The sequence below is a fragment of the Sus scrofa genome, chromosome 6 (assembly GCF_000003025.6).
Source record: "Sus scrofa isolate TJ Tabasco breed Duroc chromosome 6, Sscrofa11.1, whole genome shotgun sequence".
Lineage (NCBI taxonomy): Eukaryota > Metazoa > Chordata > Mammalia > Artiodactyla > Suidae > Sus > Sus scrofa.
This window is the reverse complement of record NC_010448.4, coordinates 30,059,247-30,087,230: the sequence shown is the minus strand read 5'-3', so window position 1 is coordinate 30,087,230 and position 27,984 is coordinate 30,059,247. Positions and strand designations below refer to the sequence as shown.

The 27,984-nt window shown below is 53.5% G+C and overlaps 1 protein-coding gene across 1 annotated transcript; it reads left to right on the top strand.

Annotated features, from left to right (window-relative positions):
• Positions 200-27,984, top strand: MMP2 (matrix metallopeptidase 2). The gene is given in 13 exon segments (NM_214192.2): positions 200-657; positions 3,306-3,532; positions 4,377-4,525; positions 6,168-6,296; positions 6,534-6,707; positions 9,885-10,058; positions 10,866-11,039; positions 13,482-13,637; positions 15,043-15,178; positions 18,049-18,185; positions 19,419-19,578; positions 25,125-25,234; positions 27,088-27,984. Coding segments are annotated over 13 exon segments (1,986 nt in total). The 5' UTR covers positions 200-501; the 3' UTR covers positions 27,192-27,984.

Below are 27,984 nucleotides of genomic sequence, written 5' to 3'. Positions count from 1 at the left end.
ATTGATGCACTGATGGTGCTCGCAAAGGGACAAAGCAGCTGGCCGAGGAGAAAAAAAAAAAAAAGCAGAGAAAGAAAAGGAGAAGAGAGGAGGAGGGCGAGAGGGGGAAAGGGGCGGAGCGGGGCGGGCCTGAGCCCCCCCCACCCCGCCCGCCCGCCCGCCCCGCCGCACTGCCAGCGCCCTCCCAGCCCGGCCGGCCACATCTGGCGGCTGCCCTCCCTGTTTCCGCTGCATCCAGACTTCCTCCCGCGGTGGCTGGAGGCTGCGCATCTGGGGCTTTAAACATACAAAGGCTTTGCCAGGAGCGGCGAGAGCAGGCGGCGGCGGCGCGGGCTGGGGGGCCGGACCATGCGCTGCTGAGCCGGGCAGAGCCGAGGCGACCGAGCGAATATCGCTCGGAGCGCTGCGCGGCGCTGGGGGAGCAGGCGCCAGCCAGGCGGCGACGCGGCCACACGCAGCGAGCCAGCCACCCCCGGGCGACGCGCGGGGCCCGGGAGCGCAATGACCGAGGCGCGAGGGGCCCGGGGCGCGCTCGCCGGCCCCCTGCGGGCGCTCTGCGTCCTGGGCTGCCTGTTGGGCCGCGCCGCCGCCGCGCCGTCGCCCATCATCAAGTTTCCCGGAGATGTCGCCCCCAAAACGGACAAAGAGTTGGCTGTGGTGAGTTGCGACGCCGGCCTCACCCAGCCGAGTTTAGACAGACTTCGGAGGTGGAGGATGGGGGACTCCCGGCCACACCCCCACCCCCACCCCCACCCCGGGTGGGCACTCGGCGTGGGGGAGGGGTTTCAGTAACCAGCCTGGGGTGGTCTTGGCTCGCGGGAGGAGGGGTGGGGGAGCCGTGGTAAGAGGAGGAGGCCTTGGATAAACAACTTGGCCACTTTCAGGACACCACAGGGGGGCCAGCCACCGAAGGAGGGGCGGAGACGGGGGGGGGTGCTTTGGCAAACCGCTGGAAAGGGCCCCTTTTGCAAATAACAAGGACATGGTTTAGGGTCTGGGATTTGGCAAAGGGGGCGGCTTTGTAAACAACTTTTGGACACATCTGGGGGGTTGGCTAACAGGGCGGCTGGCCGGCGTCCTGATATGCTTTTGGCAAATAGCCTCAAGGGGTCTCTTTTGCAAAAGGTGCGGGAGACTTTAAACAAACCCTAGTGGAATGTAGGAAAGAGGGATCTTTGGCACACGAGTTGGATCCGTATTTGCACACGGGAGGGTGGGCGCTCTGGGCACAGCGGAACTTTGGAAAATGTCTGGGAAACTTTGGCACACATCTGGAGAGGGGCCGTGGGCACCCCGTTCGAGGGGACCTTTTGGCAAATGTTTGGGGCAGGAGGGAAGCGGACGGCGCATCTTTTTCGAAGGGCTCGCTGAACAAGTTGGTCAAGGAGGATCAAGGGTTGCACCTTGGAAAGTTTCCTCGAACTTCTCCAAAGACGTCGGAGGACTGGAGGGGAGAACTGGTGGGCAAGGCCGAGGGAGGGGCCGCACGGGGCCGCCGGCGCGTGAGGCGTGGGCGGACTGAGCCCGGCTCGGGTGGGAGAGCGGCCAGCGAGCCCTCCCTCCTGGCGGGGCTCCGAGCTGCGGCTCAGATGTTGTTTTGCGAACGCGCGCCTGGCCTGAGGGGCATCCTGGCCACAGAGCCTGCACAGGCAGGCGGGGGGCAGCCGAAGGGCACCCTCTTCCACCCTGTAAGCGCTGGGGCTGGGGACCAGTCAAGACGTTCCTTCCAGCCTTCGAGACATCTGCCCCCTGTATTGATTCAGCCACCTTAGAAAGGCCCTGTTCTCCAGCCTGGTCCCCACGCTGCCTGGACCAGAGGCGTCATGGCCTCGTCACCTGGGGAACCCCTTCTCATTATGTGACACCACTTCTGCCACTTTTCCAGCATCTAGGTCTGAGCCTTCGCTGGACCAATGAGTTACGAGACCTTACTTTTGGCTTGCTTTGTTTTTTTGCGGTGCTGGAAGTATGTGGAAGTTCCTGAGCCAGGGATCGAACCTGCCTCGCAGCTGTGCCCGAGCCACAACAGTGACAAAGCCAGATCCTTAAACTGCTAGGCCATCAGGGACCTCCAGAGACCTAATGTTTGTAGGGGGCTCCTTTTCTCAAGGTCTAGAGCTGGTCTGCATCGTGATGGGGCTGTAAGGGTGAGGCTGGAGCTTTGGAGCCTGGACAAAGCCCCCTGGGTTCCCACACCTTCTGCAGCAGATCAGCCCTCCTGTCGCCCGAGGCAGGGCAGTAAGGCAGTTTGAGAGGCTAGGTTTTGAACTTAGACTGCCTGGCTTTAGCTCAGGGGTTGCACTAACCAACTAGGCTAGTACATCTTGGGCAAGTGTCTTAACTTCTCACTCTCAGCTTCTTCGGCAAACTGAGGGTAATAAAGGTACCTGACCTGGCGGTCCAGGGGAGGTAATCCTAGCCACTTTGCAGGTACCTGGTGTTCTTATTATCATTATCATCATGCCCTCTATTTCCCCTTTTCTAGCTACCCGGTAATGAGGTCTCCTGGCTCCCTCCAGTCACATATTTAATTTTCAGTTATTTGTGGTCTTCAGCCTCCCCCCACTAGGATTTGAACCCCAGAGACCAGAAATATCTATCTTGTTCCCCACTTGACCCCCCAGCACTGGCACCAGAACTGGGCACCTGGTAAGTGTCCAAAAATAAATGAGCTGATTGGTCCCTGACCAGCAGGGCCTGTTTGTGTTTTGGCCTCCGTCTGGACAGACTGGAGAATAGGTCCGTTTTCTTTTGGGAAGTGGCAGATCCAGGATTTGAACTCGGGTCTGGCTGCTGCGGGAGCCCAGGCACATAGCCTTTGACTCTATGAGAAAAATAATCGCTGTGTCATCAGCAGTTTGGGGGGTCAAAAGAGATGATGGAGGTATAGGGAGGTGGTAGAAAGAGGTTCAGCTCCAAGCCTGGCCCCTGGAGCCAGAGTGCTTGGGTCTGAAGTCATTTCTGCCACTTGTGAGCTGTGTGATCTTAGGCAAGTTTCTCAGCCTCTCTGTGCTGTAGCTTCCGCCTCGGATGATGGAGATAGTCTTAATGTCAACCTGGTAAGTTGCTGTGAGTATAAAATGAGTTAATACCTGACGAGGTCAGTGCCTGGGCACATAGTGAGCACCCAACATGTGCTCCCAGGCCATGCTCTCTACAGCTCTTCTGTGACCGGGCTAGTGGGTGAGACAGCAGCTGGTTTAGGAACCCAGGCCTCCATCCAGTGTCCCTGGGCCCCTGACTCCTCCTGTCATCATATGCCATCCTAACGTGGCTGCTTGCCTCTGGATGCCCATTTCTTCCAGCAATACCTGAACACCTTCTACGGCTGCCCCAAAGAGAGTTGTAACCTGTTCGTGCTGAAGGACACACTAAAGAAGATGCAGAAGTTCTTCGGGCTCCCCCAGACAGGCGAACTCGACCAGAGCACCATCGAGACCATGAGGAAGCCGCGCTGCGGCAACCCCGACGTGGCCAATTACAACTTCTTCCCCCGCAAGCCCAAGTGGGACAAGACCCAGATCACCTACAGGTGCCAGGGCAGGGCGGTGGGAGCCGGGGCCGGGGGCCCAGGGATGCTGCGTCTCATTGGGCGGTGCCGTCTCTCCACTTTGGGGACCCTGGAGGTTTCTTGGGAGGGCTTGGCATCTTAAGGAGTCTGAATACAAAACTCTTGGGAACTGGCATCAAACAGACCAGGACTTGAATCTCACACTTACTAGCCCTGGGCCACTGGGCTCCTTCCTTTTCTGTGCACTGAGCCTCGGCTTTCCAGTCTTCAAAATGGGGTGAAAGTGAAACCTTGCCTGTGGGTTGGTTGGGAACCAGGTCACGTATATTCAGGGCTTTCACATATAGTAAGAGTGTAATAAATGCTGGTCACTGCTGGTGTTAGGTGGGATCATTGAGGCAGGTAAAGGGAACTTGATGATTGGTCGTGAATTGGGTTTTACATTATAGAGTTGTTACAATGGGCTGTTAATTGGGCTGAGAGCGCTGGTCTGAGCCGCGTGTGCTGGGTTCCAAGGATGATGCTATGGTGCCATGTCCCATGATGCGCTGTTTCCACCCCAACTCTCCTCCTGCTGCCAGAAGGAGGGTTGGGGTGAGACAGGGCCTGAGACAGGGCCTGAAGATAGGGGTCGACTGAAGATTCTGGGATCTCAAGGCATTCTGGATGGGGGAGCTCTGCTCACCGTGTACCCACCTGTACCTGCACATGCAGCCACACTCACATGCACACGCTCATGAACCCCCCCCCACAGGTGTATGCACACACTTGCACACGCGTGCACATGTGCCCACTAGCTGGCATAGGCACGCTCCGATTCCTCGGCACCCCCGTACCCGCTCACATGCATTTCTGCCCCCTCCAGGATCATTGGCTACACGCCTGATCTGGACCCCGAAACGGTGGATGATGCCTTCGCTCGGGCCTTCCGCGTCTGGAGTGACGTGACCCCATTACGGTTTTCCCGGATCCATGACGGAGAGGCTGACATCATGATCAACTTTGGCCGCTGGGGTAGGCAGAAAGGGCCAGCAGGGGGGTCAATGGAGAGACGAGGGGGCGATCTGGATGTTAGAGAGGCCCAAGGGGCTCCTTGCCAGCTTAGCTAGGAAGGCAGAAGATGCAGACACTGTGGTGACATAGATGGAAGCAGACCCGGGAGAGCCGCGTTGATGGGAAGGTGATGGCCTGACACGGGGTGTTCCCCGGAGGCCGTGTGAACCTGAAAGCCAGGGGTCTCCCTGCACCGTCCGATATGGTAGCCCCTGGATCCGTAGGGCTACTTACTTTTATTTTATCTTGTTGTAATTTATTTATTTATTTATTTATTTATTTTTGCTTTTTAGGGCCGCACCCACAGGATATGGAGGTTCCCAGGCTAGGGGTCAAATCGGAGCTACAGCTGCTGGCCTACACCACAGCCACAACAACCTGGGCACTGAGCCGCCTCTGCAACTTACACCACAGCCCATGGCAATGCTAGATCCTTAACCCACTGAGCAAGGCCAGGGATTGAACCCAAAACTTCATGATTCCTAGTCGGATTTGTTTCTGCTGTGCCATGACGGGAACTTTGGGCTACTTTTTTTTTGTCTTTTCTAGGGCCACACCTGCAGCATATGGAGGTTCCCAGGCTAGGGGTTGAATCGGAGCTGTAGTAGTGGCTGGCCTATGCCAGAGCCACTGCAACACGGGATCCGAGCCACGTCTGTGACCTACACCACAGCCCGCGGCAACACCGGATCCTTACCCCACTGGGCAAGGCCGGGGATCAAACCTACAACCTCATGGTTCCTAGTGAAATTTGCTAACCACTGTGCCACAACAGGAACTCCATTTTTTTTTTTTTTCTTTCTTGGAGGCTACTTACTTTTAAATGAATTAAAATTAAATAAAATGTAAAATTCGGCTCCTCAGTCACACTAGCCAGATTTCAAGTGCTCGGTAGCCATCACCGCAGGCTGACCTGCACAGACACTGAGGGACTGTGGATGTGAGAGTGGGTCAGATACTACAAAGCAGTGTAGACATGAGAGTAAGTGGCCTAGACCCTGGGGATCAAGGGCGCCATGTGGGTTGGTGGTGGGAACACAGCAGTAGTGTAGATGTGAAGGTAGGCAGTGGAGACGTTGTGAGTGGTATGTGATGTGGGTAAGTGGCACAGGCACGGGAGACAAGGTAGGCATGTGGGTAGGTGGTAGGGCCCTGGGTGGCACAGCGGTTATGAAGGTCCGTGTGTGGCTGTTGGTGTGACATGACATACACATGACGTGTGACATGAAGGTGGGTGATACAGCTAAGAGGGAGTGGACGTGAGGGTAGTTGTTACAGACACCGAGGACAGTGAGGGTGGGTGGTGAGGAGATGGAGGTGGCAGTGTAGGTTTGTGGTTGGGTGCAGTGTTGTCAGCTAAAGTATAGACGATGAAGGCTGGTGGTAGAGATACTGGGGTCTCGAGGGAGTAGTGTAGTCCATAGGATGGTGACAGTCGTGTTGGCCACACTTTACCGATTCTCTGTGTCCCCAGTCCTTTATAACCCAACGGGACAGGGGACGGGGACAGATGCCAGATGGGCTAAAGGGCCCCAGCCATGGATGAAATGTGGCTGGGTTTCACTGCCCAGGCAGCTAGAAGCTGAGACCCGGTGTGTTTCAGAGCACGGAGATGGATACCCCTTTGATGGCAAGGACGGGCTCCTGGCTCACGCCTTCGCCCCGGGCCCTGGCGTCGGGGGAGACTCCCACTTTGACGACGATGAGCTGTGGACCCTGGGAGAAGGACAAGGTAAGAAAGTGACTGTCCGCTTGCCCTGCCCAAGCCTCCTCGCTGGTCCTCTGCGTGCCTCCCGTCACCTAGCAACGAGGACTCTGGCTTCCCTGGCAACCTCGGGCCCCTCCATCGGCTCTGATGGGACCGGAGAGATAGAAGGGGGATGGAGATCACAGGCTGGGGGAATGCGACTCCTGGTCTCCAAGAAAGGCCTGGAGAGGTTCACCTCCTACTCTGTGTGTGGCCCCTCAGTGGTGCGTGTGAAGTATGGAAACGCCGACGGGGAGTATTGCAAGTTCCCCTTCTCCTTCAACGGCAAGGAGTATAACAGCTGCACCGACACAGGCCGCAGCGATGGCTTCCTCTGGTGTTCCACCACCTACAACTTCGACAAGGATGGCAAGTACGGCTTCTGCCCCCACGAAGGTGAGCGCGCACTTGGCCCCAGGCTCTGCTCCTCAGTCCTCCACCTTCCCGGCCTCCATGCTCCCCAGGCCTGGCCTGGCATTGCCAGGCTGCCAGTGTCCCTCTAACTTCCTTCGGGCCCTGCATTCTGATTTGAGCCATCACTGTGGTCCTCTCATCTGTACATTTACTTAATACTTTCATTTAATTGGTTCTTTTTTTTTTTTTTTTTTTTTTTTTTTTTTTTTTTTTTTTGCTTTTTAGGGCAGCACCTGCAGTGTATGGAAGGCCCCAGGCTGGGGGTCGAATCGGAGGTGCACCTTTGGCCTACGCCACAGCCACAGCCACGCAGATCTGAGCCACATCTGCAACCTCCACCACAGCTCACTGCAATGCTGGATCCTTAAACCACTGAACAAGGCCAGGGATCGTACCCACATCCTCATGGATCCTAGCTGGGTTCATTATCACTGGGCCATGACGGGAACTCCATAATGGGTTCCTTATTTAAAGTTTCACCATCAGCAGTGACATAATTGAAATCACCAGTGTGATATGCTAATGACTTTTTTTTCTAGCATAGACATGAATTTGGAATGAACTTGGAATGTTTCAAATGCCCAGTGGTTCTACCCTCCAGCAGGATTGGGGTTTCAAGGGCATGAGGAGAGGCTTGGGATGGATCAGAAGCCTAGCAAGTAGGATTGGGAGACTACACTCAGACTCTGAGGCTGGTAACCAACCTGGCGTTGGAACATGGACTCTAAGAATTTCAGCCATTGCTCCTGGCTTTTTTGTTTGTTTGTTTGTTTGTTTTTGTCTTCTAGGGCCCCACCTGCAGCATATGGAGGTTCCCAGGCTAGGGATCCAATCTGAGCTGTAGCCACCAGCCTACGCCAGAGCCACAGCAACTCGGGATCTGAGCCACGTCTGTCACCTATACCACAGCTCACGGCAATGCAGATCCTTAACCCACTGAGCGAGGCCAGGGATCGAACCTGTGCCCTCGTGGATGCTAGTTGCTTTCCTTAACTGCTGAGCCATGACGGGAACTCCTGCTCATTCTGATGCTGACTCTGTGTGTGTGTGTGTGTGTGTGTGTGTGTGTTGGGGGGGCACGGGGACTGATTCATCGGCCTCTCTTGGTCTCCATCCATATTTGCTTGTGGCTGCATCTCTGTGTCTTGGCAGAGGGAGGCAATAGGTTTGACTCAGTATCTGTGTGTGTTTGTCAATGTTTGAGACATAAAATTTTCAGATATTTTGAAGCCGCAGAGAGGGGAAAGTTTTTGAAAGGCTATTGATCCTTCAGTACATCTTTGGCGCTTCAGAAGTCATAAAAAGACATCATATATAACTTCATACCTGATCACGTCATCATATCTAATGATTCTAGAGATGGAAAGCCCAGGAAATTGGGGGGAAATGAGAGAAAATCCACAACTTCTGAAAATACTTTTTTCTTCCCCACCCCAGAGAGACTGCGTGATCCACAGGTGCCTCGGTCTTCTTGGCTGTAGTTGTATGTGTTTGTGAGTCTCTCTGACTCTATTGCAGTTGAAACCTCAGCACCAGTCATGGTTGATAGAAAAACCAAGGAGCTAGTTAACTGTGTTCCTGTTTACGCTTTTAGTACCCGGGCTCACGCAATACTTTGTATTAAGTAAGAGTTCAAAACATTGACCGTTAATAAGTCAGAATATTTAAAACCAAAAACATGTATTGTGTCTTGCGTTTCCCAGTAGGGTTTCCGATGGCGATGGCGTTAACCCTCCCATGTGTCAGCCCCCGTGATTAGAACAGGATGTCTTGATAATAGATGTGGAAACAACTGTAATTCCTAAGTTGGGGAAGGGTTTTTTCCCTGCCCTGGACACTAGCCATTGACGAGGTCTTGAGCCAGATGCAAGTATGCACGACACGCACGTGTTTGGGTCTCTGGGCAGAGGTTCTGGTTACTCAGCCCCTCCTGACTGCTGAGTCAGCGTCTGTTTCTCTGCATCCCTTTGGGGGCAGGCTCTGAGAGGAGGTGGGGGCTTCCTGGGTGGTAGAAAGGCGGCCGATGGGAGGCCAGAGGCGGAGGCTGGCCTCCACGGAGGTTAACGCTTAGCCTTCCCCACTTTTCGAGGCCACCAAGGCATCTGGCCTCCGTGTTGCCTCCTCCCTACGTCCCGTCGTTTCTGGCCCGACAGAAGGTCTCTTGGTTGGGAAGAGGGGAGCGGTGAGGGTCCGGGGCCCCAGACCTGTTGTGGGGGGCCAGGGACCAGGCTCTGTTCTGGCCGTGGTGGAGTTAACAGGGGCTGGTGAGGTCACCTCTGGCGTTCTTGTGCACAGATGGTCCTTGTTATACACTTGTGGTTTTGCTAGCTGGCAAATCCAGAGACACACCATTTTGTAGCTTTGGGGTGGATGAGGGTACATGTCTTAAGGAGGGAGGACCCAGCATAGACAAGCCAGGCTCCTGACTCCAGTCTCTCCCCTGAATGCGCCAGGCGTGGCCCATGCCTTTGGGAGATCAGAGTGGGACCCTGGGGTGTATGTGAAAAGGTTCCCAAAGATCACCACCCCTACCCTCCTCCCTTCCCCGCCCCCGCAAGGGACCACAGCATCAGGGAAAGTGCCTGGGGCTGAAAGGAGGTGAAGCTTGCTCTGCGAGTGCGCTTGCGTGACCAAGAAGAAGATGAGCAAGGAAGAGACTGGGATTAGTGTGTTTTGTAGTTTTCGGTTACAAATCTTATCCGGTTTTTTCACTTACGTGACCCTGAGCAGTTCCAGCACCATCTTACTCCAAACCTCAAGTTTCCCGATCTAGCCAATGGAGAGACTCTTGCCCGCGGTAGATGTGGGCATCAACCAGGGGACAGGGTTCTGGAGCCCTCCTGCTCTGTGCCACATGATAGCTCTTTTATGGCTGGTGGTGGCGGGGGGTGGTTCATAAGGTCCCAGGGGAAGGATGGGGTTGGCCAGGGGGAGGCAAGGGTAGTTATTCCAGCAGCTCAGAGAAGCAGCAATTTACCAACCAGTACAGACTTTTAAAATATTTCACCAGTGCTGCAACATCCCTGGTGTGAGCCAGCAGGTGGGCCACCAGCCGGCTCCCATCTGTGCCCATGCTGATGCCCAGCGGGTGTTCCGGGGTGGGGGGGCAGGTGGGCGTCTCCCTCACACTCACGCCCCCTCCTCTCTCCTGCACCCCAGCCCTGTTCACCATGGGTGGCAATGCCGACGGACAGCCCTGCAAGTTCCCGTTCCGCTTCCAGGGCACATCCTACAACAGCTGCACCACGGAGGGCCGTACAGACGGCTACCGATGGTGCGGCACCACCGAGGACTACGACCGCGACAAGAAGTACGGCTTCTGCCCTGAGACTGGTGGGTGTCATGCCTCTTGCTCCCTCTGATAGCAAACCCACGAGAGAGAGCCTCCCCCCACCCTCTTTCCCTGGGACGGGGGAATTCGTAGCAGATGGTCCAGCGCAGACGCTGAAATCTGGGCAGATGTGGACACCGACAGCCAGCTCAGCCAACTGGTGATGCCCAGCTTCACGCCTGCCCAGGGGCCCTCTCTGAATGACCCGCGCTCTCAGGCTCTCTGGCAATTGTCTCTTTTCTTGAAGTCTCTCTTCCCTGCCTTTCTTTGTCCTGGTCTCCATCTCTTCTGGTCTGTTTTTCAGTAGGGATTCCCTCTCTCCCTCCCTCCCTCCCTCGCTTCCTTCCCTCCCTCCTTCCTCCCTCCCTCCCTCCAACAGGTGTTTCCTGAGCACCTGCTTTCTGCAGGAGACACAGGTAGGTCTTCCGCTGGACCGTTTGTGATGGAGCTCCTGGTCTAGAGAAGTGTGTTGGCTCCCTCAGCTCTGCCCACCCCCCTTGCCTGGGCATCTGGCTGCCTGGGTTTGAATCCCAGCCCTGCCACTTCCTAGCAGCATCTGCTCAGGCAAGGTGCTTAATCTCTCAGAGCTCCAGTCTCCCCATCCACGAAATGGGGAGTAACATAGAGTCCCTGCTGCCCGGGGTTGTTGCAGGGCCCTGGAGGGGGTGAGCCGTGTAGAGAGCCCTTGATCCAGTGCCCCAGACTGAGCGAGGACCCAGCCTGGTTTGTTCATGTCCACGTCATGTTGGTCCCTGGCGGTGGCCTCTGACCCCTGGCTGCCCCCCTGACCCATGTCCCTAACCCCACAGCCATGTCCACTGTGGGCGGGAACTCGGAAGGTGCCCCCTGCGTCTTCCCCTTCACCTTCCTGGGCAACAAGCACGAGAGCTGCACCAGCGCCGGCCGCAGTGATGGCAAGTTGTGGTGCGCGACCACCGCCAACTACGATGATGACCGCAAGTGGGGCTTCTGCCCCGATCAAGGTACGGGCCCTGGCTGTTGGCTGGACACCCTGTCCCACCCACGTCTGGGCTGGAAGTCTTTCAGAGTCCCCACCCACCTCAGGCATAAACAGCACTCCCCAGATGCCCACCTGTCCTGGCAGAGACGCTGCCTGGTTCCCAGCCCGGCTCCCAGCCTAGGCCTCACTTCTCTAGGCAGAGACGTGGCCTCCAGAATAACACCCCGTCCACCCCAGTCCTTACTTCCCCGGTGGGCACCAGCTTTCCCAAGGAGATGCTGCTCTTCATCCCCCCCCCAACGCCCCTCCAGGTGGGCTGTCACTACCAGAATGTCTCAGCGCCAGGCTCAGGGAACCCTGCCCCGAACGATGCCCTCCTGCGAGGCATTTCCACTCCAGTGGAGAGTTGCCTTCAGGAAGCCGGGTGGGCAGGAGAGAGGAAAGTGGGAGGAGCCTCGTCCTTGCTCCTCCCCCACCCTTTGCGTGGCAAGGAGAGCCCCCGCAGCCCTCCCTACCCTGTTGGCACCATCCTTTCCCATGTTGTGAGGGGAGGGGTCCTTGTCTTCACGGGGTGCTGAGAACACAGCTGCCTGGAACGGCTCCTTGCCAGCCGGGACTCATGGGCTGGAGACAAGCTGTGACCTTACTGTGTGGTCAGCACACTGAACAGGGTCCTTGGAGGCACGATGCCCACACTAGCCTGCAGGGCCCGGTGTTACTGGGCTCAAAGTTCTTTGGTGGCCCCAGAAGGCCAGGTGAGAGTGCTGGTCGCAGGCTGGCCAGAATTAGGTCAGCCTCTCTTTAAGTTACTTTTCTTTTTTTTCTTTCTATAACTATCCTGTTCAAGCCCCTAAGTAGTAGTATTTTGCTTATCCTTCTGTTTTTTTTGTTTTTTGTATTTTTTTTGCCTTTTTGCCTTTTCTAGGGCCGCTCCTGCGGCGTACGGAGGTTCCCAGGCTAGAGGTCAAATCAGAACTGTAGCCGCCGGCCTATGCCAGAGCCGCAGCAACGCGGGATCCGAGCTGCCTCTGTGACCCACACCACAGCTCACAGCAACGCCAGATCCTTAACCCCCTGAGCAAGGCCAGGGATTGAACCTGAAACTTCATGGTTCCCAGTCGGATTCATTAACCACTACGCCATGACAGGAACTCCACTTATCCTTCTGCAACTAGTTTTTTACCCAGCATTATTTGAGACATATTTATACTGATATCTACAGTTATATTTTAGGGCCACACCCATGGCATATGGAGGTTCCCAGGCTAGGGGATGAATCGGAGCTACAGCTGCTGGCCACAGCCACAGCCACAGCAACACAGGATCCCAGCCACATCTGTGACCTACACCACAGCTCACAGCAACACCAGATCCTTAACCCACTGAGCGGGGCCAGGGATCGAACCCACAACCTCATGGTTCCTAGTCAGTTTCATTTCTGCTGCGCCACAGTGGGGACTCCTAAGTTAATTTTCTTTTTTCCTCTCAATGAAGTGGAACTTGGAGGATACCAGCTGGCAGAGGCTGGGCAAAGGAGTCTTTCTTATCCTTCGCCAAATGCTGTGCTAGGATATGGCCTGATTTTACCTGCTCTGCTCCAGCCTCTACCTAAGGGGAGGGATTCTCCACTTGCAGGAGGAGTGAGTTAGGGCTCCAGGGCTGGTGTGGGCACCTGGGGGATAATTTACTGTCCCAGGACTTCCATAACCGTACCATAGACCAGATGGCCTAAATGCCAAATTTAGGGAGTTCCCACTGTGATGCTGGGGTTTAAGAATCTACCTGCAGTGGCTTGGGTCACTGCAGAGGTGTGGGTTCCATCCCCAGCTTGGTATAGTGGGTTAGGGATCTGGTGTTGCTGTAGCTGTGGCATAGGTCACAGCTATGGCTCAGATTCAATCCCTGGCCTGGGAACTTCCATATGTCGCTGGTGTGGCAAAAAAAACCCAAAAACAAATAGTTATTCTCATGCATTTCTGGAGTTGTCTAAAATCAAGGGTCAGTAAGGCCATGTTCCCTCTGAAGGCCGTATATCCCCAAACTCTGCCCCTGTTGCTCTTTGGCCAGATATGTTCATCCTTATGTGTCTTCTCTTCTTATAAGGACGTGGGTTGAGTTCCCATTGTGGTTCAGTGGTAACAAACCCGACTAAGATCCATGAGGACTCGGGTTCGATCACTGGCCTTACTCAGTGGGTAAAGGATCTGGAGTTGCCGTGAGCTGTGGTGTAGGTCGCCGACGAGGCTTGGATCCCATGTGGCTGTGGCTGTGGTGTAGGCTGGCAGCTGCAGCTCCGATTGGACCCCTAGCCTGGGAACCTCCATATGCCTCACCTGTGGCCCTAAAAACTAAAAAAAAAAAAAAACCCATGGGTCACACTGGATGAAGAGTCACCCCTGCTCCAGTACGGCTTCAATTTAACTCTCTCCGTCTTCTGCCCTGCCTCCCTGCCTGTGGCCTTCAGGGTACAGCCTGTTCCTGGTGGCCGCCCATGAGTTTGGCCATGCCATGGGGCTGGAGCACTCAGAGGACCCTGGAGCCCTGATGGCCCCCATCTACACCTATACCAAGAACTTCCGCCTGTCCCACGACGATGTCAAGGGCATCCAGGAGCTCTATGGTAAGTCTCGGCTTGGGTCCCCAGGCGGGGGTCTGGGAAGGTCATGCTGCTGGGGGTGGAGGATGGGGGCGGGGAGGTTGACCATCCAGGTCCCATCCGTTCAGGACTACAGGAGGCAAGGGCAGGAGGCAGGGGTGTAGACCTGGTCTGGGGTGTCAGAGCAACACTCCAAGGGGGCCCTCGGAGAGCCCTTTATTTCCCCAAATAACACCAGGGTCTGGGCCCCTCTTGGCTCCCCAGAGCCACGCTGTGAGGCTGGCAGGGCAGAAGTGACCTCTCGCTAGACTGGTCAACTGAGGTTTAGGAAAAGTAACTTTCTGGCCCAAGGGCCGTGAAGTTTAAGCATACAAATGAGGCTTAGAATCCAGGAGGATTAGCTAAATACAGGGTAGAATTTCCCAGCACTCGGAATGGCCTTAGTGACATAGGGGTGTGTTTCTAGTTTTCCTAATGATTATTTTATTTTAACGTGTAAGAGGATCGATACAACTAGTGCCTGGAACTCTTGATTAATTTATATTGATGCTTTCAAGGAGGCCAGAGTTTACAAAGGGACTCCATTATTAAAATAAGTAAATATGTGATAGCATTGGTGGTGCCTCATAAAGCCAAAACTGAACATGATTCTGGACTGATGAAGTGTGGGGAACACAGGACCTGGGAAAGAACTGCGGTAGTGTGAGAGGCTCTGGGTTTAAGTGCTGCCTCTGCCACTCACCAGCTGCACGGGATGGAGCCAGTCTTTGCCTCTCTGGACTATTTCCGCATCTCTAAACAGAGGCTGGGGAGTTCCCGTTGTAGCTCAGTGGCAATGATCCTGACTAGTATCCATGAGATTGGAGGTTTGATCCCTGGCCTCGCTCAGTGGGCTAAGGATCCGGCGTTGCTGTGGCTGTGGCGTAGGCCAGCAGCTGCAGCTCCAGTTCGACCCCTAGCTTTGGAACTTCCATGTGCAGCCCTAAAAAGATTAAACAAACAAACAAACAAACTAAGGCTGGTTATCCCAAAGGAGTGAATGGACACAGAGGGTCCCTTCAGGCTGCCCTGACTCTCTTGTGGCCTCAGGAACCTGAGCTTTGGGTTTGAATCCTTGGACAAGTCATATAAACCTTCTCTGGGCCTCAGTTTCCTCATCTGTAGGATGCGGGTAAGAATGCTGCTTACCTCTTAGGGATAGAGAGAGGACTGATTCGGGGCATGTGGAGGAAGAGCATTTATAGAAGGCGAAGGGCCACAGGCTTCGGGTGTCTGTCCGGTCTCTCGTCTCCAAGCCCAGGCCTCGTCTCCCTGTCTTCCGGGCTGACACCGAGGCCAGAACACTCTTTTTCCTGACCCTTGGGGGCTCAGCTGGGCGGGGAGACCCCGGAGCTGGGGCGAGTCTGAGGTCGGGTGTGTCCTCCCGCAGGGGCCTCCCCTGACATTGACACGGGCACCGGCCCCACCCCCACGCTGGGTCCTGTCACTCCCGAGATCTGCAAACAGGACATCGTCTTCGATGGCATCTCTCAGATCCGCGGCGAGATCTTCTTCTTCAAGGACCGGTGAGTGCCCGCTCTTGCTTCTTGTCCTCCTGGCCCTCCGCCCCTGCCCTGTCACTCTCATGACCCCACCGCTTGCTCAGCGACCCCCCCTGGGGGCTTCACAGAGTGGCCTGCGTGTCAGACCTCAGTGCTCCCACAACAGGCATTGTTGGTGCCCTCTCCTGGTCTCTGGATCTACTAGGGGTCTTGGCTTTGGGTGGCAGTTTGGGTGCAGGTTTGCTCTGCAGGTCACTCACTCTCCTGGGATTAGCGGCTACTCCTGGCAGGCGGCAGGAGCACAAGAGGCCCAGTCAGACCTCACAAGCACATTTCGAGCCTCCACTCTCAGCACGTTTGAGGATAGTCTATTGGCAGAAGCGAATCACACGGCCAAGCCCAGCACTTCACTCTGGCAAGTGGTGCCGCAGAGTCACGTGACAACACACATAGGTGTATATTTCTAAAATAAGGATGGAAGGGGAGTTCCCGTTGTGGCTGAGCGGGTTAAGAACCCAACATAGTGTCCATGAGGATGTGGTGTAGGTTGAAGATGCAGATGCCATGTTGCTGTGGCTGTGGTGTAGGCTGGCAGCTGCAGCTCTGATCCAACCCCCAGCCTGGGAACTGTAAGGGAGGTCCCGTTGTGGCTCAGCACATCAAGAACCTAGTGTCTTTGAAGATGTGGGTTCAATCCCTGGCCTTGCTTAGTAGGTTAAGGATCCATTGTTGCCGCAAGCTATGGCATAGGTCACAGGTGGAGCCCAGATCCAGTGTTGCTGTGGCTGTGGTTTAGACTGCAGTTGTAGCTCCGATTCTACCCCTAGCCTGCGAACTTACATATGCTGCAGGTACAGCCTTAAAAAAGAAAAAAAAAAAAAAAAAAAACGCAGAGAGAAATGAGACTCAAAATGCAATAAGAAGTCAGGTCCAGGAGTTCCTGTTGTGGCGCAGTGGAAACGAATCCTACTAGGAACCATGAGGTTTCGGATTCGATCCCTGGCCTCGCTCAGTGGGTTAAGGATCTGGCGTTGCCGTGAGCTGTGGTGTAGGTCGCAGATGCGGCTCAGATCTGGCGTGGCTGTGGCTGTGGTGTAAGCTGGCAGCTACAGCTCCGATTCAACCCCTAGCCTGGGAACCTCCATATGCCGCAAGTGCGGCCCTAAAAAACCAAAAAAAAAAACCAAAAAGTCAGGTGTACTGGGCCACGAATGCCTCAATTAGGCCATGTAACAAATCAGGACATATAACAACGAATGTCTGTGCTTGTCCTGCAGCCTCTGTTCCAGGGATGGGAAGAGGTGCAGCTGGGGGCCCCACTCCCCAGCACCACCCTTGGTCTGGGGCACTTCCCCCTCAAGAAGCCCTGACCAAACGCGTGGATCTGAGTGTAGAGCTAGAAAAGGGTGCAGAGCCCAGGCCCAGGTCGAAGCCATCCCCAGCCTGACGTTTCTTTCAGAAGGAAGTCAATGAGTGTTTAATGGGCTCCTTGAATTAATCAGTAAATATTTAAGCACTGACCATGCTCAAAAATTGGCACTAGGCATTTTGGGGGACAAGAAAGGCAGTATTGCAGGATAATTAAACTCAGACTTTGGAGTCAGCTCTGGAGTTGAATCCTGGTTGTGTTGTTATCTCTCTTATATGCCAGATAAGGATCGTGATACTTTCCTGTTTCAGGATGTTTTGGCTGCAGGTAACAGAGGACCCCAACTCAAACCAGCTTAAACAGTGGAGAGATTTTACTCCCACGTGGTACAAGGTCCAGGGGTAGGGCTGCCTCCAGGCGCAGAATGAGGGTCATTGACTCACGGATGTCTTTGTCCACGCCATCCTCGGCACTGACCGCCTCCTGAGGCTGGGTCCCTCTGGGTCACACAGTGGCCGCCAGGGGCACCTGGGCTGTCACCTTCGTTGCCCACATCCAGCAGAAAAGAGGGAGAGCGATCTCCAGGTGTGAAATACAAGTCTATCTCTTCAGTCTTATTGTGCCAGCAGAGGTCATATGGCGACTGCTGAACCAATAACAGTCGCCAGGGAATCCTAAGCTCTGATAGGCTTGGATCAGTGGTTCTCAAACTTTGGCATGTGGTAGAATCATCTAAAGGCTTGTTAAAACACGGATTATTGGGCCCCAAGCCCAGAAGGTCTGATTCATAGGTCTGAGTGGGACCCAATAATTTACATTTCTGATGCGTTCCAGGTATTGGTCTGGAGACCCCACTTTGAGAACCTGAGAACTGGTAGCTTAAATGCATCCAGATAAGAATTGAGTCCGTTTGGGGGGCAGGAGGATCATAAATACGGAGTTTTGCTGAGGGAGGCTGAGAGGGAAATGGACTGTAGGTGGTGGATAGACCACCAGAAGCACGTATTAACTTCTAATGTTGTGAGGCTTATATTTTACGAGCCACATAAAGTGCTTGGCACTTAGTAGGCCTTCAATAAGTGATGGCTCTTACTACTGTTGCCAGAGTACGTCATTTCAGCTCAGGAAAGACTTTTGAGTAACATCAGCCCCTGCCTCGGTTGGCTTCTAATCTGGCCGAAAAGTTAAGACACTTAAAAAAAACAATCAAACTACTGTTGCGGGCACTCAGAGTTAATGGTTTTGAGATGCTCAGAGGAGGGAAAACACAGCAAGGGGCAGAGGTAGTTAGGGAAGGCTTCCTGGAGGAGGGAGCCGGAGGGGCAGCAAGGAGGTCGCTTCACAGCTCTGGCATCTTGCGGAGGGGCCGCTGCCCATTTTCCAGTCCTTCTGCAGGCTCTCTTTGATCTTGCTTCCCCTCCCAGGGAATCATCCTGGGAGTTTCTGAGTGGGCTTCGGGCGACATGTGTGGTTACAGCCGCAGAGGGGCTGAAGGTGTGGTTTCCTGTGTCCCCTTCCCCCCCAGGTTCATCTGGCGGACAGTGACACCACGTGACAAGCCCATGGGGCCCCTGCTGGTGGCCACATTCTGGCCTGAGCTCCCGGAAAAGATCGATGCTGTGTACGAGGCCCCACAGGAGGAGAAGGCTGTGTTCTTTGCAGGTGTGTGGGAGGGGCGCTGCCTGGCCCTTGGCTCCAGGGGGCGCTGCACCTCCTTTCCTGGGCACCTGTGGGTGCTTCCTCTCCTTTAGGGGTCCACTCTTTCAACCATCATCTCCAAAAGCATGGGACTCATCTGGGAGATTGATTCTGACACCCAGCATCACTAGCACTGGCTCACCGAGCAAACACTTCATTAACCCCTTCATTCTTTTTCAATCCCCAATTCCTTTTCTAGAGGGAAAATGACAGTTTAGTGCTGGTGTCTTTAGTAACTTTCTAATACTAGAGCCTTTGGCAGATGATAATTTTAATTAGGATTTTTTTAAAACTGATTCATTTTCATCTTTAATGTTTCAGTTGATTTCTGTAGACTTCCAAATGAATTCTTTGAAAGCAAAATGTTGAGTTAAGTAATGGTACGAGGGGTCTCTACAAGTAGCAAAAAAAATCAAGGTAGGGTTACACGGGTAACATTTGGAAAACCCTGCTCATTTAATCTTTATTCAAGCACCTATCATGTGCCAGGGAGTCAGCCCCTGCATTCAGGGAGCCCCTAAACTAACGGGGGAGACAGAAAACTGGGCTGTCACAAGGGAGCGCGGGAGGGGCTTTGATGGGGGAGGGAGTCTTGGGTGTGGGCACAGGGACAGCTTTCTGGAGGTACTTCCTGGAGATAACACTGTGGGTGCAGGTTCCACCAGCCAGCACCCCAACTCCTCCATCCCAGAGCGATCAGGGCAGCTGCTGATCCACAGGGCACCTTTGTGCAAATCCAGCTAGTATCCATGAGGATGCAGGTTTGATCCCTGGCCTCACTCGGTGGGTTAAGGATCTGGAGTTGCTGTGGCTGTGGTGTAGGCCGGCAGCTGCAGCTCCGATTTGACCCCTAGACTGGGAACTTCCATATGCTGCAGGTGCAGCCCTAAAAAGCAAAACAAAGGAAAGAAAGAGAGAAAGAAAGAGATGCCTCTTCACAGCAAGTGTGGCACCTGGACTCTGGCTTGCTGTGTGGCACCAGGGAGGGACATCCCTCGCCTTCTTGGTCAGGGACTTTCCATAACCAATTGGGACACCCTTATTTATGTGTGAGCTCTGATTCTGGGCACTGAACCCAGAAGTGAGCAGAACTCCTGTCCCCATTGAGAAAGGCCACAGTGGTGTCCCTGGCAGATAGATGGCAGGAGGGACAGGCTCCAGCACCTGCCACCAACTCTTTCTTTGCTTCCACCCCAGGGAATGAGTACTGGGTCTATTCAGCCAGCACCCTGGAGAGAGGGTACCCCAAGCCGCTGACCAGCCTGGGGCTTCCGCCTGATGTCCAGAAAGTGGATGCTGCCTTTAACTGGAGCAAGAACAAGAAGACATACATCTTCGCTGGAGATAAGTTCTGGAGGTAAGAGAGGGCGCTGAGAAGGACAGCTGCGTGATCACAGAGAAGACACTGTGGCTTTGAGCCTCCTGGGTCAAGTTCAGAACTTTGTGGGCCATGGATGCCCCCTCTCTGGTCTCTAATCTGCCAGGGCTTTGGGCCCTCTGAGAAGTCACCAAAGGGTGAGCCTTGGGCTCATGACTGGTACAATTCTGGTTAGGCTTTCCCTTCTCAGAAGTCTTGTTTTTTTTTTTTTTTTTTTTTTTTTGGTCTTCTTAGGGCCACACCCACAGCACATAGAGGCTCCCAGACTAGAGGTCAGATCAGAGCTGTAGCCGCCAGCCTACACCACAGCCAGAGCAACACCAGATCCTTAACCCACGGATCGAGATCAGGGATTGAACCCGCGTCCTCATGGATACTAGTTGGGTTCGTTAACCACTGAGCCAGGACGGGAACTCCCTCAGAAGTCTTCTGATTGGCACCATGTCGGCAGACCAGACCTGGAGCCTCAGATTTTAGAGTGACTCACTGAAAAAGGGTTGTTTTTTTTTTAAAAGATAATAGCTCTACTCTGACACTATGTACCAGCTACTATTCCAAAAGGCTTTATGAGGTGGGTATTATTATTGCTATGAATATTCCCATTTTACAGGTGAGGAATCAGTTTCAGAGAGGTTAAGTATCTAGCTTAAAGTCACACAGCCAGCAAGCGGCAGGCCAGGATTTGAATTCTGGTTCCCAGAGAACCTGCTGTTCCTCACTATTCTACACTGTGGCTGAGATAGTGGGGTCCCAAGACATGGAGGTGGTAGAAGCAGGGGTGGCTGAGGGCAAATATAGGATGAAAACTGAGATCAGTGTGCCAACTGCCCACAGGAGCCAGCGCTCAAATCTGACCCCACTGGAAACAGCGGTACCCACTGGACCACCTGCCACAGGCTCCGTGGCAGTGGGTGCCGGCTGGCAGTGGGCCAGTTTGCAAGCAGGGAGCTCTCTGCTTCAGCTCATCCAAGGGGAAGAGTTTGGTTCTGAGGTCAGGGCTGAGGGTCAGGGAGCCGGACATCCAGGGAAGATTAGTGAGAGGCAGCCCGGACCTCAGAAGTTTCATTATAAATCTTCACATTTCCTAGATGAGGAAACAAGGTCCAAAGAAATTAAAGAACTTGCTTAAGTTATTTACAGGCAGAGCTAGGAGTACTGCTGCTGCTTCTGTCTTCTGACCCTGGCCCCTGGCACTGTGCCCTCGTGCTCATTTAGTCATCGGGGAAGGGGTGGTTTCCTCTTTGCCTCCCAGGGTCCCCATGTTTCCTCCTGGGGCTGCATCTGGACCTTTATGTGCCATCCCTGGAACAATCCTGCCTCCCTCCCCGGGCCTCCCTTCCCTTCCCCCACCTCCCCGGCTGCCCTGCATTCAGAAGCTGTTTACGTCCCAGGCTGCCATGTCAGGGCGGAATTCCAGGCCTATTGCTAAGATACTTAGCCACTTAAGCTGATTGATATCTCAGGCTTCAAGAAAGAAAACAGTCAGCCAGGAAACCACGGAGTGGACGCTCTGCCCACAGGCTCCGGAACATTTGCAGCATGAAGTGCAAGAACATGATAGGCCCTTCCCGAGTCTCCAAATCTTAGAACCAGGCACAGTGAGAGGCCCAGCCTCACAGAGACTGGAGAATCGGAGGTTGTTGGGCCCTGGATACCCCCTCTCTGGTCTGTGAATCTTAGAATCGCAGCATCCTAGTGTTTTTTGAATCATGATGTTGGGAGGACATTGATAAGTAGCCTGCAGCACACACTGAATGTAAACCTATGGAAGAGGAACAGACGTGACCATGTGTGATCGTGAGTGTGCGTGTGTGTGCGTGTGTGTGTGTGTGTATACACGCACATGCCCACTGATGCTCAGGCTGTGGTGGTATCTTGCCAGGTTTTTGGCAGAGTTCCCTGCTTCCTGGTCCCTTCCCACAACAAGCCCACCTCTCATGCCAGGGTCTGGAATGGTCAGCCTGCTCTACAGAGGAGGCTCTGGGAGTCTTCCCTCAAAGCAGCAGAACTGAGGAAGTTCCCATTGTGGCCCAGTGGAAACGAATCTAACTAGTATCCATGAAGATGCATGTTCGATCCCCAGCCTTGTTCAGTGGGTCAAGGATCCGGCATTGCCATGAGCTATGGTGGAGGTCACAGATGCAGCTCCGATTCTGCGTTGCTGTGGCTGTGATGTAGGCTGGCAGCTGCAGCTCCGATTTGATTCCTAGCCTGGGATCTTCCATATGCCACAAGTGTGGCCCTAAAATGCAAAAAAAAAAAAAAAAAAAAAAAAAAAAGGCAGCAAAACGGAAACATCTATTGAAGGCTCTGGGTGGGTTTCCAGAGGAGACAGATCTTTTTCCCAGGGGAGGTGGTGAATGAGCTGAAGCCATTGGTCCCACTGTAGAGTCGGCAAAGGCCCGGGCCTCCTTGCTGGAGAAGGAAAGCCCCAGAACAATGCAGGATAAGCAGCTGCTTCCAGCAAAAGCAACCCCTAGCTCATGCCAGGATGTGCTTAGCCTTTGCTTCTGGAAGCTTCCATTAAGCCCACAAAAATACATGCAATACCTCTTGTGTGCCAGGCACTTATCTAGGTGCTGCAAGACAATGGTAAAAACACAGTCACTCTCAAGAGTTTCCACTGTGTCACACTGGATTAAGAATCTGACTGCAGCAGCAAGGGTCGCTATGGAGGTGCAGGTTCAATCCCTAGCCCAGCGCAGTGAGTTCAGGGATTCACCTTTGCTGTATCGGCAGTGTAGGTTGCAGCTGTGGCTCCGATTCTGCCCCTGGCCTGGGAACTTCCATATGCCATGGCTGTGCCCTCCCCTCCCCCCCAAAAAAAGAAAGAAAAATAGTCACTCTCTTGGAGTTCCTGGATGGCTCCGCAGGTTGCTGCTGTGGTACAGGATTCAGCCCTGGCTTGGAAGGTTCTGCATGCCCCAGGCATGGCAAAAAAAGGAAAAGAACAGAAGTAGTCCCTTTCTGCCTTGTGGAGCTTACGGTGCCTTGAGGGAAAGAGATATAAGCACAAATAAAATAGTGATGACTCCCATGATGGGCCCTGCACTGTGTCCCAGGCCTGAGGCTGCGCATTTCACCTGTAGTTCTCATTTAAGGTAGATGCCATTATTAGTCCCATTTTCTAGGTGCAAAAACTGAGGCCGAAGTGCCTCAAGGATACACCTGCGGCAAAGCTCAGACACAGATGCCTGTGTTCTTAACACCCACCCTACACTGCAGTTCTGCAGTCAGAAAGGAGAAGTTCAGAGGGTCACAGAGAAACCTAGAAATGTACCAGCGAGTGGGAAACACTGGAGGGGGCTCTGGGGACAGAGAGGAATATGAAGAGATGCGATCCCCTTCAGAGCCAAGGTCTTCTGAGGCCACCACTTCGTATTCTTCCTGGAAGAAAATAACTTGGCTGCCAGTGAGTTCAGTTCTCTGAGCCTCAGTTTCCTCATCCATCAAATGGGCTGATTCCTGCCCTCCCTCCCTTCTGTGGGTAGAGTGGAAAAGAAATGAGGGCAAGTTCAGGGACCCATCACTCTGAGCCATCGTCACTCTAGAGAATGTAGTTTGAGGACTCAGCAGAGGTGATGTGGAATTTTGAGCTGGGAAGCTTGGTTTTCCCAGGTCCTGAGGACGTATGTTAGGTTTTGTAAGAAGTCTTGGGAGTTCCTGTCATGGCTCAGTGGTTAACATATCCGACTAGGAACCATGAGGTTTCGGGTTTGATCCCTGGCGTTGCCGTGAGCTGTGGTGTGGGTCGCAGAGGCAGCTTGGATCCCAAGTTGCTGTGGCTCTGGTGTAGGCCGGTGGCTACAGCTCCAATTAGACTCCTAGCCTGGGAACCTCCATATGCCGAGGGAGCAGCCCAAGAAATGGCAAATAGACACACACACACACACACACACACACACACACACACACACACACAAAGAAGTCTTGTGATGGAGCTGGGATTAAGGAAGGTTTTTCTGGCAATTCTGGGGATGATGGGCAGAGGCGGAGACCCCTATAGAAGGGGGCTCTCGAAGCTGTTGGCGTCTAGGGTGGAGGCGGTCGGGCTGGCTGTGGAGAAGTCAGCTATGGGAGGAGCGCTGGGCTGCCACCAGGATGGCCTTCAAACACAGATCTGTCTAGAAAACTAGCACCATGAAGGCGAGACTTTTATCTCGTTTACTCTGATATCTGCAGCCTCATTGTGGGAGCTCATTCAATATTTACACAATAACAAAGAAGTTGAATGTAAGTGGAGGAGCAATGGAATCAAAATGATCCCAGCCTTTAAAAAGTTCCCCCCCCCCCAAATTAAAAGGACAGAGGTGTTGCTAGCCAGGAGGAAGAATATGCCAACTAATACCCAAAGTATTTACACAAATTGAAGGCAGGGCCCAGGATAATGACCCGCCCTGAGAGCTGCCGCTGGCACTGCAGTGGCAGCAAGTCCGGAACCAGGCCTGGGCTCCCGCACCACCTTGTACTGTAACCTTGCTGCCCCGGCTGAGATCATCGCCCCAGATGTGGACCGTCAGCTCATTTAACAGATGAAGCAGCAGCATTTGTCCAAGCTGCCCGGTGAAGGGCACTGATGGGGCAGGACCCTGACTCTGGGTTCGTGGTCAGTGCCCTCAGTATTGCAGCAGGGAGCAAAGTTTATAAGGGAACTAACATTTCCGAAGCAGCTACCCAGTACCAGACACGAGGATAGACACTTTGCATGTGTTATTTCATTTGCATGTGTTATTTCATTTACATATATGGCAATTAAATTCATTAAATGAATGATAACTCATTTTATAATTGAGGCTCAACTTGCAGCCCTGGAGCCAGATAGGCGTGGGTTGGACTCCCACTTAGAAACTAAATGCCCATAGAGTTCCCCTCATGGTGCAGTGGAAATGCATCCAACTAGGAACCATGAGGTTGCGGGTTCAATCCCTGGCCTCGCTCAGTGAGTTAGGGATTCGGGGTTGCCGTGAGCTGTGGTGTAGGTCACAGACATGGCTCGGATCTGGCGTGGCTGTGGCTGTGGTGTAGGCCGGCAGCTGTAGCTCCGATTCGACCCCTAGCCTGGGAACCTCCATATGCCACGTGTGCAGCCCTGAAAGCAAAAAAAAAAAAAAAAAAAAGAAGAAAAGAAAGAAAGAAAGAAAAAAGAAAAAGAAATTAGATGCCTTTTTTAAGTTTCTGGTCTGTAAAATGGGCGTTATGGTAGCAACTGTGTCACAGAATTGTTGAGCGAGTATAATTGGCTGAGAGTAAATGGACGGTATGTTAACCCAATGCTTAAACGTTAGCGGTGATCACAAGATTGTTTTTAGGGGACAGTCCAAAGTCACCTAACAGGTGAGTCGTGGAGTTAGGCTTTACCCAGGTCTGACCCCCTGTCCCTTGGCTCCAGAGGGTGGCCTCCCTGAAGGGCTAGGTCTGGCTTCCCAGGCTCACCCAGGAGCCCTCAGCTGGGCCCGTCCATCCAGGGTGTGGGAGGGCTGGCCCTGAGGGAGGCCCGCTGGTCCACGATGGCCGTGGCTTTGCAGGTACAATGAAGTGAAGAAGAAGATGGATCCTGGCTTCCCCAAGCTCATTGCAGACGCCTGGAATGCCATCCCGGATAACCTGGACGCCGTGGTGGACCTGCAGGGCGGGGGTGAGTGGCCCCGGCCTCTGTCCGCTTTCTAGGAGTCCCCGCCCCCGGACAGGGCCCGCTGCCCCTCCTCGCAGGCACACACTCCCTCATTGTGCTGGGAGGCAGCGGCTCCGGGGGAAAACAAACCAGCCCCTTCAGCCCAGTGCTGGGAAGGCATCCAGACCCCTGACCTCTGCTCACTCAGCCGGCTCCAGGCAGTAAGACCCAGAAAGGCCCCTCACAGCTGCAGGGCCTGGAGCCAGGGAGTGGGGAGGGCGGGAGGCCTGCCGGGCGAGAAACATGGGCTCAGTGCCCTGGATTCATTCTGAGGTTTGATCCCGGCCCTTTCAGGTCCCACAGGAGGCCTTGTGACCGCCTCCCACTAGCAGAAGGATGGCTCCATCTGATGAGACAGGACAAACCTTGTTATGCTCTGCTTGCTGATGTGGCAGAGATCTCCCGCCAGCTCAATTTGTCCCCAGCCCCCTGCTGAATAAAACCACCAGTACCAGCAAAGGATAGAATTTGGAGTTTGGAAACCATATTCCTGAGGAGGCTTCTGGGAGGTCTCTAGGGCCCTGGAGATGAGTCCAGTTTGGCTTTTTTAGAGGCGATTTCAATTAAATTCCACAAAGATGCTTTTTGAGCTCCTAGCATACCATATGCTAAGCACATGGCCCTGATCCCCAGGAGCCGAAGGTCTCACATGTCCAAGAAAAAGCAGGGTACAATCAGATGTTAGGTTAAGGGTTATCTTTGGAAATAAACATCTGTTGAGCACCTACTGTATGCCAGGGTTTTAAACAAAGTGAATGAGATCATATATGTCAGGAGTAAGAAATTCCAAAGCCCATGGGGCAAAGCTGGTAGCATTAATGAGCGAAACAGGCAAGGCAGACAGTAGGGAATGGTGGGGTCTGTGGAGAACCAGAGAGCCCATGACTCGTTATCAGGGGATAATTGCTTCTCTGCTTCTGATAATTGCTGCCCTGTAAGAACAGGGGAACAGTGTTATTAGATATTCTAGGTCTTTTAAAAGGAAGTGAAAAATCTGTATTTCCATATGAAATTTCCAGATGTTTACATGTTGGCAAATTATTCAGAATTCCTAACAAAACAACAACTTGTGTGAGCTTAATAAAACCTACCTATGGGCTGGATGAAGCTAGCTAGCACTCCTGATTTGCTACTCTAGGAATGGAAAGATCCCAGTTGGATGCTTGAGCTCGGTAGACTACTGGTATCTATATTAACAATAGCATATATATCATCTCATTTAATCCTCACAAGCCCTAAGGGATGAATTTATTTATTTATTTTTAGGGCCGCACCTGTAGCATATGGAAGTTCCCAGGCCAGAGGTCAAATCGGAGCTGCAGCTGCCAGCCTACACCACAGCTACATCAATGCAGGATCCAAGCTGCATGTGCAACCTACACCACAGCTCATGGCAATGCCAGATCCTCAACCCACTGAGTGAGGCCAAGGATCAAACCCACATCCTCATGGGTCTAAACCCGTTGAGCCACAGTGGGAACTCCATCTTTTATTCACACCTTAAAGATCAAGAAACAGGACTCGTAGAGCATAATTCACAGCTGTTTCCCATCCTCTAGCCTCAGAGGGTCTTCTGTGATTTAAACGCTTCTTCCCTGTACACCTATAAATGCAATAAAATTCATTAATTAAAAAAAATTTTAAAAACCCCAAATAACCCAAAAATGGGCAAAAATAAATACATAAGTAAGTAAGTTAAAAAAAAAAAAAAAGCTTCTTGCCTGCAGCAGGCAGACTTGTAAAGCCCTCAGAAACCTTCCATGTGCCATAATGTCTGAAGCTGGGTTGGTCACCGCCTCTTCTCTTTCTCATCCCAGGTCACAGCTACTTCTTCAAGGGCGCGTATTACCTGAAGTTGGAGAACCAAAGTCTGAAGAGCGTGAAGTTCGGAAGCATCAAATCCGACTGGCTGGGCTGCTGAGCTGGCTCCACCTCCCCCAGGGCCTGCCTCTCCATCGCCTTCTGCACACCGGGCCCTGGGTGCCAGGGGAGGACCCGGCTGGACCTGGCAGCCCTCAGCTCTGTAGTTAATCAGCCTTCTCACCCCCACCTGGTAATTTAAGAAACCGCAGAGTGGCTCTGCCCTGTGCTCACGGAAAGGTGCTGATCGTACCCCGCCCAGGTGCCCCTCCCCCCTCTGTACCTCACCAGCCCTCCAGAGCACCCCCAAAGTGATGCTTTGATATTCCCTATGCAGCTCTGCCTTGGGCTGCCCTGGTGCTGCCACACTTTAGGCTCTTCTCCTTCCACAACCTTCTGTGGCTTACAGCACCCTTGGAGCCAAAAGAGACTGTCTCGGGAGGGCACTGGTGGCCCGACAGCCTGACATGGCCTAGGGTAGGCGGAGAGGGGCACGGCTGGGTGGCCGCCCCAGACACCTGGCCTTCTCACTGCTGGCCGCCTTAGAACCGTCCCTGCATTAGCAGTTTGCTTCCTATGCACTTTGTTCTTGTCTTTTGATCTTTTTAAATTTTTCTACGTTGAAATTCCATTTCCCGACAGAAGGACTCAGGTTGTCTGAAGTCACTGCACAATGCCTCTCAGCCCACGTGGTGATGGCCCCCTTGTCCACTCTTATTTAGTATGTCCCTACTCTGTCACTTTCTCCACTGGATGGAGGAAAACCAAGCCATGGCTCCCTGCCCAGCCCTCCCCTCCCTTCAACGGTTCCCCATGGGAAACATCAACCAGTATGAATAAAGACACCAATTGAG